General features: G+C 39.0%; 1 protein-coding gene across 7 annotated transcripts in view; it reads left to right on the top strand.

Moving 5' to 3' along the window:
• DOCK7 (dedicator of cytokinesis 7) overlaps positions 1 to 13,015 on the top strand; it is a 242,826-nt gene that overhangs the window by 124,826 nt on the left and 104,985 nt on the right. For all 7 annotated transcript variants that reach the window (XM_074380932.1, XM_074380931.1, XM_074380928.1 and 4 more), the window contains one exon: positions 10,701 to 10,787. In XM_074380932.1, coding sequence (XP_074237033.1) covers positions 10,701 to 10,787 — 87 coding nt within the window. The remainder of the gene's footprint in view (positions 1 to 10,700; positions 10,788 to 13,015) is intronic.

Below are 13,015 nucleotides of genomic sequence, written 5' to 3'. Positions count from 1 at the left end.
TCTAGGGCGTCAATCCTGGCTAAACACTTAATTGTGTGACCCTGGGTACGTTTCTTAATCTCTGTGCTATGGAGCAGATTGTGTCCGTACTCAAAAATCATATGTTAAAGCCTGTCCCTCAATGTGACGGCTTTGGAGATGGAGTCATTGAGGGGGAGTTGGGTTCAGACAAAGTTAAAAGTATGGTGCCTTCACAATATGATTAGTGCCCTTGTAAGAAGAGACCAAGAGAGCTTGACAATCCCCAGTGTGGGTATATAAGCAAAGAAGGTGGCCATCTGCAACCCAGGGTGAGAGCCCTCACAAGAAAGTGACCATGCTGCTCACCTTGATCTTGGATTTCTAGTTTCCAGAACAGTGGGAAAATAAATTTCTGTTGTTTAAGCCACACCGTCTATTATATTTTGTTATGCAACCTGAGCTGATGAATGCAGACTTTGGTACCAGGAAGTGGGGTGCCACTGTAATGTATTAGTCCATTTTCCCACTGCTGATAAAGACATAGCCAAGACTGGGAAGAAAAAGAGGTTTAATTGGACTTATGGTTTCACAGGCTAGGGAGGCCTCAGAATCATTACAGGAGGTGACGAGTACTTCTTACATGGTGGCAGCAAGAGAAAGTGGAATCTCCTGATAAAACCATCAGATCTCATGAGACTTATTCACTACCACAAGAACACTATGGGGGAAACCACTCCCATGATTCAAATTATCTCCCACCAGTCCCTCCAGCAACATGTGGGAATTACGGGAGTACAGTTCAAGATGAGCTTTGGGTGGGGACATGGAGCGAAACCATCTCATATAACAAATACCTAAAATTATGGAAGTGACTTTCGAATTGAGTAATGGGTAGAGGATGGGATAGTTTAGGTACATGGTAGAAATAAGGACATTAAGGGCAATTCTGGCGAGATCTTATATAGAAATGAGGAACATGTTATTCGAAACTAGAGGAAAAGTGAGTGTTGGAACAAAGTGGCAAAGAACTTGGCTAAACTGTGTTTTGATGTTTTGTGGAAGATAGAACATGTGCTATTTGGGTATTTTGCTGAAGAACTTTCCAAAGATGTTGAAGGTGCAGCTTGGTTCCTCTTGACTGGTTATAGAAAATATGATAGGAGAGAGTTGAATTAAATAAGGAACGTTAAAGGAACCAGAACTTGAAGATTTAGAATATTTTTAGCCTATCCACATTGCAGAAATGAGAAAGCATGTTGTGAAGAGAACACCAACGGCATTGCCGGACTGTCACCTGATAAAAGAGTTTATGGAATTATATAAGCAGAAGCACTGCCAGTTTCAACTGAAGGGGAAGGAGATGGGCAGAAATGAAGGAAGGATGTTGAACTCTTTGGATTTGACAGGATAATAGAGCAATTCAGCTGTAAACATGTACTGTTCTTCAAAAAGAGGAGAAAATGACCCTGAAGGTGATTCAGAGATCATCAGGCCCATTGTCTTGGTTTCAACAGGCCAACAACCTCTACCTGGAGCCTTAGGGGCAGAATAATTTGGCAGAGCCTTGGGGGCAGACCCCTGCTTATCAGACCTCTGGGGGTAGACCCACCCTAGACCTGTGGGGATGATGCTGTTGTCCCAGTGGTTCCAAAGGCAGAGCATCAAGCCAAAGAGTATAATTAATTAGACACCTGAAATAAATCCAAACTTATACAGACAACTAATTTTCAACAAGGGCATAAAGAGGATGTGATGAAGAAAGTTTTATATATATATAGTTACATATAGTGATATTCTGTATATGCTTATGTGGAAATTTTTTTAATACACACACATACACACAAAATGGAATGTCAGTCAGTTTTAAAAAAGACAGATTCTGCCATTAGACACAGTATGGATGAACATGGAGGACATACTAAGAAATAAGCTAGACATAGAAATAAATATTGAATGATCTCACTCAGCATGAGGACTGTAGTTAATAAAATTGCACTGTATTTGGTATCCTTGCTACATGAGCAGATTTTACCTGCCCTTGCTAAATAAGCCAACTGTGAAATTATGGATATATTAATTTGCTTGACTATAGTAACCATTTTACTCTCTGTATGTATCTCATAACATTATGGTGTATACCTTAAACATATAAAGTATATTTTATTTAAAAAACAAAAACCAATATCATTTGAGATTGAAGAGTTAATGGAATTAAGAGCCAATTCCTTGTTAGATTTTGGACTTTATTGGGACCTATCACCCCTTCCTTCTTTCCTCTTTATCTCTTTTGGAATGAGAATGTCTATCCCATCCCTGTCTCACCATTGTATTTGGGAAGACAGGGTTATAACTTCTCTGGTTTCACAGTTTTCAGCTGGAGGGGAATTTTGCATTGAGGTCAATTTTTGTACCTCAAGTCTCACCCATATCTGATTTAGATGGTATTTAGGTGAGACATTTGACTTGAGAGTTGATGCTGGGATGAGTTTAGACGTTTGGGGCTGGAATGGATGTATTTTTCATGCAAGGAAATCGCATTGTGGGGGGAGTGACAGAGTGCTGTGAATTGAATTGTATCCCCCCAAAATTCATACGTTAAAGCCCTAACCCCCAGTGTGATGGTATTTGGAGTTAGGGCTTTTGGGAGTTAATCAGGTTTAGACAAGGTAATTAGATTTATGAGGGAGAGATCCTGATAATGGGATTAGTGCCCTTGTAAGAAGAGACCAGAGAACTTGACATTCCTCATCCCCCACCAGTGTGGGGATATAAGCAAGAAGTTGGCTGTCTGCAACCCAGGGTGAGAGCCCTGACCAGAAATTGACCATGCTAGCACCTTGATCTTGGACTTGCAGTCTCAAGAACTGTGAGAAAATAAGTATCTGCTGTTTAAGTCACCTGTTTATGGTACTTTGTTGTGGCAGCATGAGGTGACTAAGACACTTTCTGTGCCTCAATTTTTTCATCTGTAAAATGAGAATAATTAAGACTTACAGTTACTGATTGTATTGATGATTGAATGATATAGTAACATGGAGAGCATTTAAATAGTGCTGAGCACTTGGACAGTGCTACAGAAGTGTTTGCTACTATTACACTATTGCTATTAACATTGCTTATTAGAGTATTTTAAGATAACATTTTTCACTTTAGCATGAACTGAAATTACCTAGAGGGTTTGTTGTAACACTGATTGTAGAACCTTATTTCCTGAGTTTTTGTGACAGTAGATCTAGATCGGGGCTTGAGTATTTACATATCTAACAGTTTTCAGATAATGTTTGTGCTGCTGATTCTCAGACCAAACTTCAAGAATTCTTATTTTTTATTTAAGTTCTGGGCTACATGTGCAGGATGTGCAGGTTTGTTACATAGGTAAATATGTGCCATGGTGGTTTGCTGCATCTGTCAACCCATCACCTAAGTATTAAGCCCAGCATGCATTAGCTATTTTGCCTGATGCTCTCCCTTCACACTCCCCTTGACAGGCCCCAGTGTGTATTGTTTCCCTCTCTGTGTCTAATGTTCTTTTTATTCAGCTCCCACTTACGAGTGAGAACATGCAGTGTTTGGTTTTCTGTTCCTGCATTAGTTTGCCGAGGATAATGGCTTCCAGCTCCATCCATGTTCCTGCAGAGAACGTGATCTCTTTCCTTTTTATTACTGCATAGTATTCCGTGGTGTGTATGTACCAATTTTCTTTATCCAGTCTATCATTGATGGGCATTTAGGTTGACTCCATGTCTTTGCTATTGTGAATAGTGCTACAGTGACCATACATGTGCATGTGTCTTTATAATAGAATGGTTTCTGTTTCTTTGGGTATATACCCAGTAATGGCATTGCTGGGTCAAATGGTATTTCTGGTTCTAGGTCTTTGAGGAATCTCCATACTGTCTTCCACGATGATTGAACTAATTTACACTCCCACCAACAGTGTGAAAGTGTTCCTATCTCTCTCCAGCCTCACCAGCATCTGTTATTTCTTGACTTTTTAATAATCACTATTCTTACTGGTGTGAGATGGTATCTCATGTGGTTTTGATTTGCATTTCTCTGATGATCAGTGATATTGAGCTTTTTTTCATGTTTGTTGGTCACATGAGTATCTTTTTTTGAGAAGTTTCTCATTCTGTCCTTTGCCCACTCTTTAATGGTTTTGTTTTTCTTGTAAATTTTTTTAAGTTCCTTGTAGACTCTGGTTATTAGACCGTTGTCAGATGGATAGACTGCAAAATTTTTCTCCCATCCTGTAGGTTGTCTGTTCACTCTGATGATAGTTTCTTTTGCAGTGCAGAAGCTCTTTAGTTTAATTAGATCCCATTTATTAGTTTTGGCTTTTGCAATTGTTTTTAATGTTTTTGCCATGAAATCTTTGCTTGTGCCTATGTCTTGAATGGTATTGCCTAGATTTTCTTCTAGGGTTTTTATAGTTTTTGGGTTTTACATTTAAGTCTTTAATCATCTTGAGTTAATTTTTGTATAAGGTGTAAAGAAGGGGTGTAGTTTCAATTTTCTACTTAGGGCTAGCCAGTTCTCGCAGCACCATTTATTAAATAGGGAATCCTTTCCCCATTGCTTGTGTCTGTCAGGTTTGTCGAAGATCGGATGGTTGTAGGTGTGTGGTCTTATTTCTAAGTTCTCTGTTCTGTTCCGTTGGTCTGTATGTCTGTTTCTGTACTAGTACCATGCTGTTTTGGTTACTCTGCCCTTGTAGTATAGTTTGAAATTGGGTAACGTGATGCCTTCATGTTCTTTTTGTTTAGAATCGTCTTGGCTATATGGGCCCTTTTTTGGTTCCATATGAATTTTAAAATAGTTTTTTTTTGTCTTTTAATTCTGTGAAAAATGTCAATGGTAGTTTAATGGGAATAACATTGCATGTATAAATGACTTTGGGCATTATGGCCGTTTCCATGATAATGATTCTTCCTGTCCATGAACGTGGAACATTTTTCCATGTTTGTGTCCTCTCTGATTTCCTTGAGCAGTGGTTTGTAGTTCTCCCTGAAGAGGTCCTTCACTTTTCTTGTTAGCTGTATTCCCAGGTATTTCATTGTCTTTGTAGCAGTTATGAACAGAAGTTCACTCATTATTTGGCTCTCTGCTTGTCTGTTGGTGGTGTATAAGAATGCCTGTGATTTTTGCACATTGATTTTGTATCCTGAGACTTTGCTAAACTTACTTATCAGCGTAAAAAGCCTTTGGGCTGAGAGTGTGTGGTTTTCTAGATATAGGATTATGTCATCTGCAAACCAAGACAATTTGACTTCCTTTCTTTTTATGTAAATACCTTTATTTCTTTCTCTTGCCTAATTGCCTGGCCAGAACTTCTAATACTACATTGAATAGAAGTAGTGGTTGGGCTGGTAGCTCACACCTATAGTCCCAGCACTTTAGGAGGCCAAAGCAGGCAGATCAGAAATTCGAGACCAGCCTGGCCAACATACTGAAACCCTGTCTCTACTAAAAATACAAAAATTAGCCAGATGTGGTGGCATGCACCTCTAATCCCAACTACTAGGGAAGCTGAGGTGGAAGAATCACTTGAACCCAGGAGGCGGAGGTTGCGGTGAGCTGAGGTTGCACCACTGCACTCCAGCCTGGGTGACAGAGTGAGACTCTGTTTGAACAACAACAACGAAAAAGAGAGTGGTGAGAGACGGCATCCTTGTTTTATGCCAGTCTTCAAGGGGAATGCTTTCAGCTTTTGCCTGTTCACTATGATATTGACTGTGGGTTTGTCATAAATGGCTCTTGTTATTTTGAGGTGTGTTTCTTCAATACCTAGTTTATTGAGAGTTTTTAACATGAAAGGATATTGAATTTTACCGAAAGCCTTTTCTGTGCCTATTGAGATAATAATGTGGTTTTTTGTCTTTAGTTCTGTTTATGTGATGGATTATGTTTATTGATTTGTGTATGTTGAACCAGCCTGGCATCTCAGGGATGAAGCTGACTTGATGGTGGTGGATAAGCTTTTTGACGTGCTGCTGGATTTGGTTTGCCAGTATTTTATTGAGGATTTTTGCATCAGGGATATTGGCCTGAAGGCTTCTTTTTTGTTTTATCTTTACTAGAGTTTGGTGTTCGGATGATGCTGACCTCATAAAATGAGTTAGGGAGGAGTCCCTCCTTTTTAGTTGTTTGGAATAGTTTTAGAAGAAATGTCACCAGCTATCTTTGTATATCTGGTAGAATTCAGCTGTAAATCCGTCTGATCCTGGGCTTTTGTTGTTGGTAGACTATTTATTACTCCCTCAACTTTATAACTCGTTACTGGTTTATTCACTGATTCAACTTCCTGGTTCAGTCTTGAGGGGATGTATGTGTCCGGGAATTTATCTATTTCTTCTAGATTTTCGAACTTATTTGCAGATAAGTGTTTGTAGTATTCTCTGATGGTCATTTGTATTTCTGTGGGGTCAGTGGTGATATCCCCTTTATCTTTTTTTATTGGGTCTATTTGATTCTTCTTCTTTTTCTTTTTTATTAATATAGCTAGTGGTCTATTTTATTAATTTTTTCAAAAAATAAAAATAAAAAGCTCCTGGATATGTTGATTTTTTTTTTTTTTTAAAGGTATTTTGTGTCTCTGTCTCCTTCACTTCTGCCCTGCTCTTAGTTATTTCTTGTGCTAGCTTTGGGGTTCGTTTGCTGTTGGTTCTCTAGTTCTTTTAGTTGTGTTGTTAGGATGTCAATTTGAGATCTTTCTAGTTTTTTTTTTTTAAGCAGGGCATGGTGGCTCACACCTGTAATCCCAACGCTTTAGGAGGCTGTGGCAGGCAGATCACTTGAGGTCAGGAGTTTGAAACCAGCCTGGCCCACATGGTGAAACCCCATCTCTACTAAAATAAAATAATAAAACTACACACACACACACACACACACATGCCTGGAGTGGTGGCACATGCCTATAATGCCAAATACTCAGGAGGCTGAGGCAGGAGACTCACTCGAACCTGGGAGGCGGAGATTGCAATGAGCCGAGATCATGCCAGTGCACTCCATCTTGGAGAACAGTGAGACTATGTCTCAAAAAAAAAAAAAAAAAATCTTTCTAGCTTTTTGATGTGAGTACTTAGTGCTATAAATTTCCCTGTTAACACTGCTTTAGTTGCATCCCAGAGATTCTGGTTCGTTGTCTTTTGTTCTCAGTTTCAGAGAACTTGATTTCTGCCTTAATTTCATTATTTACCCAGTAGTCGTTTGGGAGCAAGTTGTTCAATTTCCATGAAGTTGTGTGGTTTTGAATGAGTTTCTTTTTTTTTTTTTTTTTTTTTTTTTTTTTTGAGACGGAGTTTCGCTCTTGTTACCCAGGCTGGAGTGCAATGGCGCGATCTCGGCTCACCGCAACCTCCGCCTCCCGGGCTCAGGCAATTCTCCTGCCTCAGCCTCCTAAGTAGCTGGGATTACAGGCACACGCCACCATGCCCAGCTAATTTTTTGCACCTTTTTTTTAGTAGAGACGGGGTTTCACCATGTTGACCAGGATGGTCTCGATCTCTCGACCTCGTGATCCACCCGCCTCGGCCTCCCAAAGTGCTGGGATTACAGGCTTGAGCCACCGCGCCCGGCCTGAATGAGTTTCTTAATCTTGAATTCTAATTTAATTTCACTGTGGTCTGAGAGACTGTTATGATTTTAGTTATTTTGCATTTGCTGAGGAGTGTTTTACTTCTAATTATGTGATCAATTTTAGAGTAAGTGCCATGTGGCACTGAGAAGAATGTATATTCTATTGTTTTGGGGTGGAGAGTTCTGTACATATCTGTCAGGTTCGCTTGATTTAGAGCTAAGGAGAGCTGTTACTTTTAAAGAAGTATGTGTGTATATATTCCTTGTATATCATTTTTTTTAAAGCTGAAAACAAGTGTTTTAGATCGAAAGAGCAAATAGTGTTTATCGCTTTGATGGGTTTCAACTTACTCTACTGTCTTTTCTTTTTTCAAAAATGTTTCAAATCTTTATTTTTGCCTCAGAGATGTTGAATTTCTTAGCTATCTAGTGTTGAAATTTGGTGATGGAAAATTGACTTTATTTTTTTAAAATTTTCTATACATGATAAAAAAAAGATAAAACTATAGGAAAGAAAGCTCTTGTATTTTTCTTTTTTCTTTTTTTTTTTTTTGAGACGGAGTTTCGCTCTTGTTACCCAGGCTGGAGTGCAATGGCACGATCTCGGCTCACCGCAACCTCTGCCTCCTGGGTTCAGGCAATTCTCCTGCCTCAGCCTCCTGAGTAGCTGGGATTACAGGCACGCGCCACCATGCCCAGCTAATGTTTTGTATTTTTTTTTTTTTTTTTTTTTGAGACGGAGTTTCGCTCTTGTTACCCAGGCTGGAGTGCAATGGCGCGATCTCGGCTCACCGCAACCTCCGCCTCCTGGGTTCAGGCAATTCTCCTGCCTCAGCCTCCTGAGTAGCTGGGATTATAGGCACGCACCACCATGCCCAGCTAATTTTTTGTATTTTTAGTAGAGACGGGGTTTCACCATGTTGACCATGGTTGGTCTCGATCTCTCGACCTCGTGATCCACCCGCCTCGGCCTCCCAAAGTGCTGGGATTACAGGCTTGAGCCACCGCGCCCGGCCATGTTTTGTATTTTTAGTAGAGACGGGGTTTCACCATGTTGACCAGGATGGTCTCGATCTCTTGACCTTGTGATCCACCCGCCTCGGCCTCCCAAAGTGCTGGGATTACAGGCTTGAGCCACCGCGCCCGGCCAGCTCTTGTATTTTTCTATAATTTTTTTTTTGTTTTGGTGAGTCTGGTTTTTTTTCCATTTGTTTAAAAGATATTCATAATTGCTTGTTGAAACATTTTTAATGATGTCTGCTTTAAAATCCTTGTCAGGTCCATGAAGCATCTATGTCATTTTAGTGTTGGTGTCCAGTTATTGTCTTTTCTCATTTCAGTTGAGATTTTCCTGGTCTTGGTATGATTAATAATTTTTAATTACATTCTGGACATTATGGGTATCACGAGACTCTAGATCTTACTGAAATAGTCTATTTTAGCAGTGGGGGAAGGAGGTGGTGCTGTCAGGGAGAGGTGAAGATCTGCATTACCTATTCTGCCTGCTTTTGCTCTCTGGGGTGGATCCAATGAGGGGGCTCATTACTGGATGAGGGTGGGATTTTATGCTCCCCACGAGGCCTTTGCTGACTCCTCCCTGGTTGTGAGGGAGAGGGGCCACTTAGTTACTGCTCCACATGGCCTCCACTGACACCTCCGTTGATTAGGGACTAATTATCACCAGAAAAGGGACAGAATCTCAACTCTGTCTTCTTTGATAGGATAGGGACAGAATCTCAATTCTGTCTTCTTTGATAACACCCCAATGCGTGTGAGGTTGGTTGGGAAGAGGGGTACCTCATTTCAGGCAGCTAAAGGTGGCAGCCTAGGCTCTCCATTTAGTGTAGGGAGGCGGGAAGTGGGGCCAGGATTTGTTTCCTTTTAACTAGCTGGAATATTAATGTCTTTGGCCAGAGAGAACATGCTTTTCTTGGGGCTTTGTTTCTCTTTTTCTTTTGGCGATCCTGGCTTGCCAGCCTCTGTAGCACTCAGTCCAGGATATGTGAGGCAAAAGCAAAACCCAGGAAATGCTGACTCGTAGTTTCTTGTATCCTGAGATCCTGGCCCATCATCCTTTTTCTCTCTACCTTTCAGAATCTTTATGTTCATTTATACATCAGATTTCAGAGTTTTTAGCTGTACTTAGCAGAAGGAATAGAGAGAATTTATATACTTGCTTTTAAAAGTTATTTTTTATGAAGTAACTTAGATATTTCTAGCAATTTATGTCAGAAAAAATGTTTTTGACCTGGTGTGGTGGCTTACACTTGTAATCCCAGCACCTTGGGAGGCCGAGGCGAACAGATCACCTGAGGTCAGGAGTTCAAGGCCAGCCTGGCCAACATGGTGAAACCCTGTCTACTAAAAATACAAAAATTAGCTGAGACAGGAGAACCCTTTGAACCTGGGAGGTGGAGTTTGCAGTGAGCTAAGATTGTGCCATTGCACTCCAGCCTGGGTGACAGAGTGAAACTCTCTGTCTCTCAAAAAAAAAAAAAAAAAAAAAAAAGTTTTTGAATACATAAACTAACAGGCTTTTTTTGCTTGCAAATATTTCAAGACCCAAATAAAATGTAACAGGAATGTTTAAAATAAGTGAAATATTATAATCCATTAAAATGATACTGTAAATTTGAATTTATGATATGAAAAGAGATTCACAATATAATAAATGAAAAACAGGTTTCAAAATAATGTTTGGTGTCAACTATATAAATGTGTATATAAATATATGTACATAGATGAAGATTTAGAATGATATAAGGGGATATGTCTCTGGGAAGATAGAAATTTTGTGTTTATTAATTTATGCTTTTTGCTTCTGGAGAGTTCTTTTGTATAAAGCATTGCTTAATTTTAAAATAAGAATGAAATGTAAAAGTTCTTAATTTATTTACAGTGAACAAAAATACGTTTGCCGGGCACAGTGGCTCATGCCTGTAATCCTAGCACTTTGGGAGGCTGAGGTGGGTGGATCACCTGAGGTCAGGAGTTCAAGACCAGCCTGGCCATCATGGTGAAACCCCATCTTTAAAAAAAAAAAAATATATATATATATATATTCAAAATATTTTTCTCCCTGGAATTTTGTAAATTTTATTTCTTTTCAGAGTTCATAATCTACTTAAGCATCTGTGATCATTATATTTAATATCTTACAGGTTCCTCTACCTGGCATGAAATGGGTAGATAATCACAAAGGTGTTTTTAATGTTGAAGTTGTTGCTGTTTCATCTATCCATACACAAGTGAGTTTTAATCATTTTTATTATCAAATGTCACTTAAATAAGTTGAACATATTTCTGATACTTGTGATGCCAGTTTTGTTACCTGTCATAAATCTGTAATTGCTATCAGATATATGATAATATATGTCAGTTAAAAACTTACAATATTTAGAACATTTTTAAAAAGAATCAACAAAATATCATTGAATGTCAACAAAGTGAACATTTTGTTTTTCAAAATGTTACTGACTTCATTTTGAACAGTTAAATGACTTGCTTTTTCTAAGTTTCTGGTACATGGCAGAGTAATTGGAATTGAGAAACCATCATCAGCTTACTTTATTTCTCATAGGCTTGGGTATTTCAAATGGAAAGAATTTTTAGTGATTATTTGTTCGATATTCCTTATTTTTGGAACATACCAAGTTCTAATAGGTTTTATACATCCTTTCTCTGCCTGCAGTGCTTTTCCTCCTGGTATTCGTTTGACTTATGAATTAGGGTTTCTCCTCCCCTCAGAGAGGTCTTCCTTGGTTACTCTTAAACATAGCACCTTCACTACTGTGTGTCATCTTAGCCGTGCACTTACTACTGCATACGCCCAGCTTCTCTGTTGCACTTTGGCTCTGTCATTCTTTCTGTTTGTGTGTGTATATAACACACATACATACACATTTGTTTATTGTTTCTTTCCCTCATTAGACTGTAAGTTCCATGAGATCAGAGATGTTACCTGTCCAGGAGAGAGCTTTTGGTTCAAGAACCTTACAGTGTTACATGGGAAAGTGTAAAAAGTATGATGAAATTAGTATAAAGTTACATGTATTAACTAAATTGTTTAAAGTACAGAGGGAACAGTTCTCTGTTCTTCTAGGGCCTGAGATGTTGCATTTATAAGTAGGCATTTCCTACACACAGAAAGGGAGAGTGGGCAACTCAGATGATGAGTAGCAAGTGCAGAGTTACAGTAGTCTAAGGACCAGCAGGTAACCTGATGTGATAGTAGTAGTTTAAAGTGCATAGGAAATCATGATACATGAGAATAGAAGAGCAGGCTGGTAATAGATTATGAAGGACCTTGAATGCCACAGAGTCCAGGTGGATGGTAATTTCTACCCTAAATAGAGAACATGAGAGAAGTACATTTGGGGCCATGCTAAGGGAAAGGAGTTATGGTACCTGTGAGTTTATTTTTGAACGTGTTGAGTTTGAAGTGCCTGTGTACTTCAGATGGAGGTATCCTGTAGGTGATTGTAATTAGTTTGGAGTTTAGGTTTGGAGATAATGGAATAAGTGTGATAGCTGAAACTATATTGGTAAATGTGATTTTCCATGGAGGATAAATATGTAGACTGAGAAGAAGCAAGTATTTAAAATGAAATTTAGGGCTTCACTAACCTATAAAAGGAAAGGGGCGGTGTGGAGGGCTTCCCAAAGCCACCTCAGGTTCAGTGGTTTGCTAGGAGGACTTACATGACTCTACATATAGTCATACTCACAGCTATGATTTATTTTAGTGAAAGAATGGAAAGCAAAATTAGCAAAGATAAAAGACTAATGGGGTGAAGTCCAGAGGAAACAAAAAATAAGCTTCCAAGAATCCTCTCCCAGTGGAGTCACATGGGGCAAGTTGAAACAACATATGTGAAATGTTGTCTGCCACAGAAGCTTAGTACAGACTCAATTCCCAGGGTTTCTACTAGTGGCTTGTCACATAGGCACCCTTTGCCTAACATATACCAATATTTCAGATTCCCAGAAGGAAAGTAGGTGTTCAGCTTATACCACCATATTGTTTGCACAAACAGTTTAGGCACAGTGAGCCATCTGTCAATGGGAACTCCCCTGAAATGTTAAGTTCCCAGTCATTTAGCCCAAGGCCAAACTTGCAAACAGGACTTTCAAAGAATAGCTGTCTTAAGCCCAGTATGTTAATTCTTTTCTGCACAGTGAGGTAGGGGAAAATAAGACAGCACCTCTATGCTATCTTTAGGAAAAAAGTTGATAGTATTTAAATTTTATTTAGCAGTACACAGGTAGACTCCAATAAAAGAGTGACTCCAGTATTGTAAGACGTGGTCATGAGTTTTGCCTTGTATCCAAAAGCTCTGAAGCTGAAAGACAATAAATTAATAAAAGACAAAAGTAGGTTACTAATATGCCTGCCGCAATAATTGAACTCCAAACTAATAAAACAAACTAAAACTAAAACTAAAAAAAAAAAAAAAAAAAATTATTAGTTAGTGTC

Source organism: Saimiri boliviensis, chromosome 11 (genome assembly GCF_048565385.1).
Source record: "Saimiri boliviensis isolate mSaiBol1 chromosome 11, mSaiBol1.pri, whole genome shotgun sequence".
NCBI classification, from domain to species: domain Eukaryota; kingdom Metazoa; phylum Chordata; class Mammalia; order Primates; family Cebidae; genus Saimiri; species Saimiri boliviensis.
This window is presented reverse-complemented; position numbering and strand designations above follow the sequence as displayed.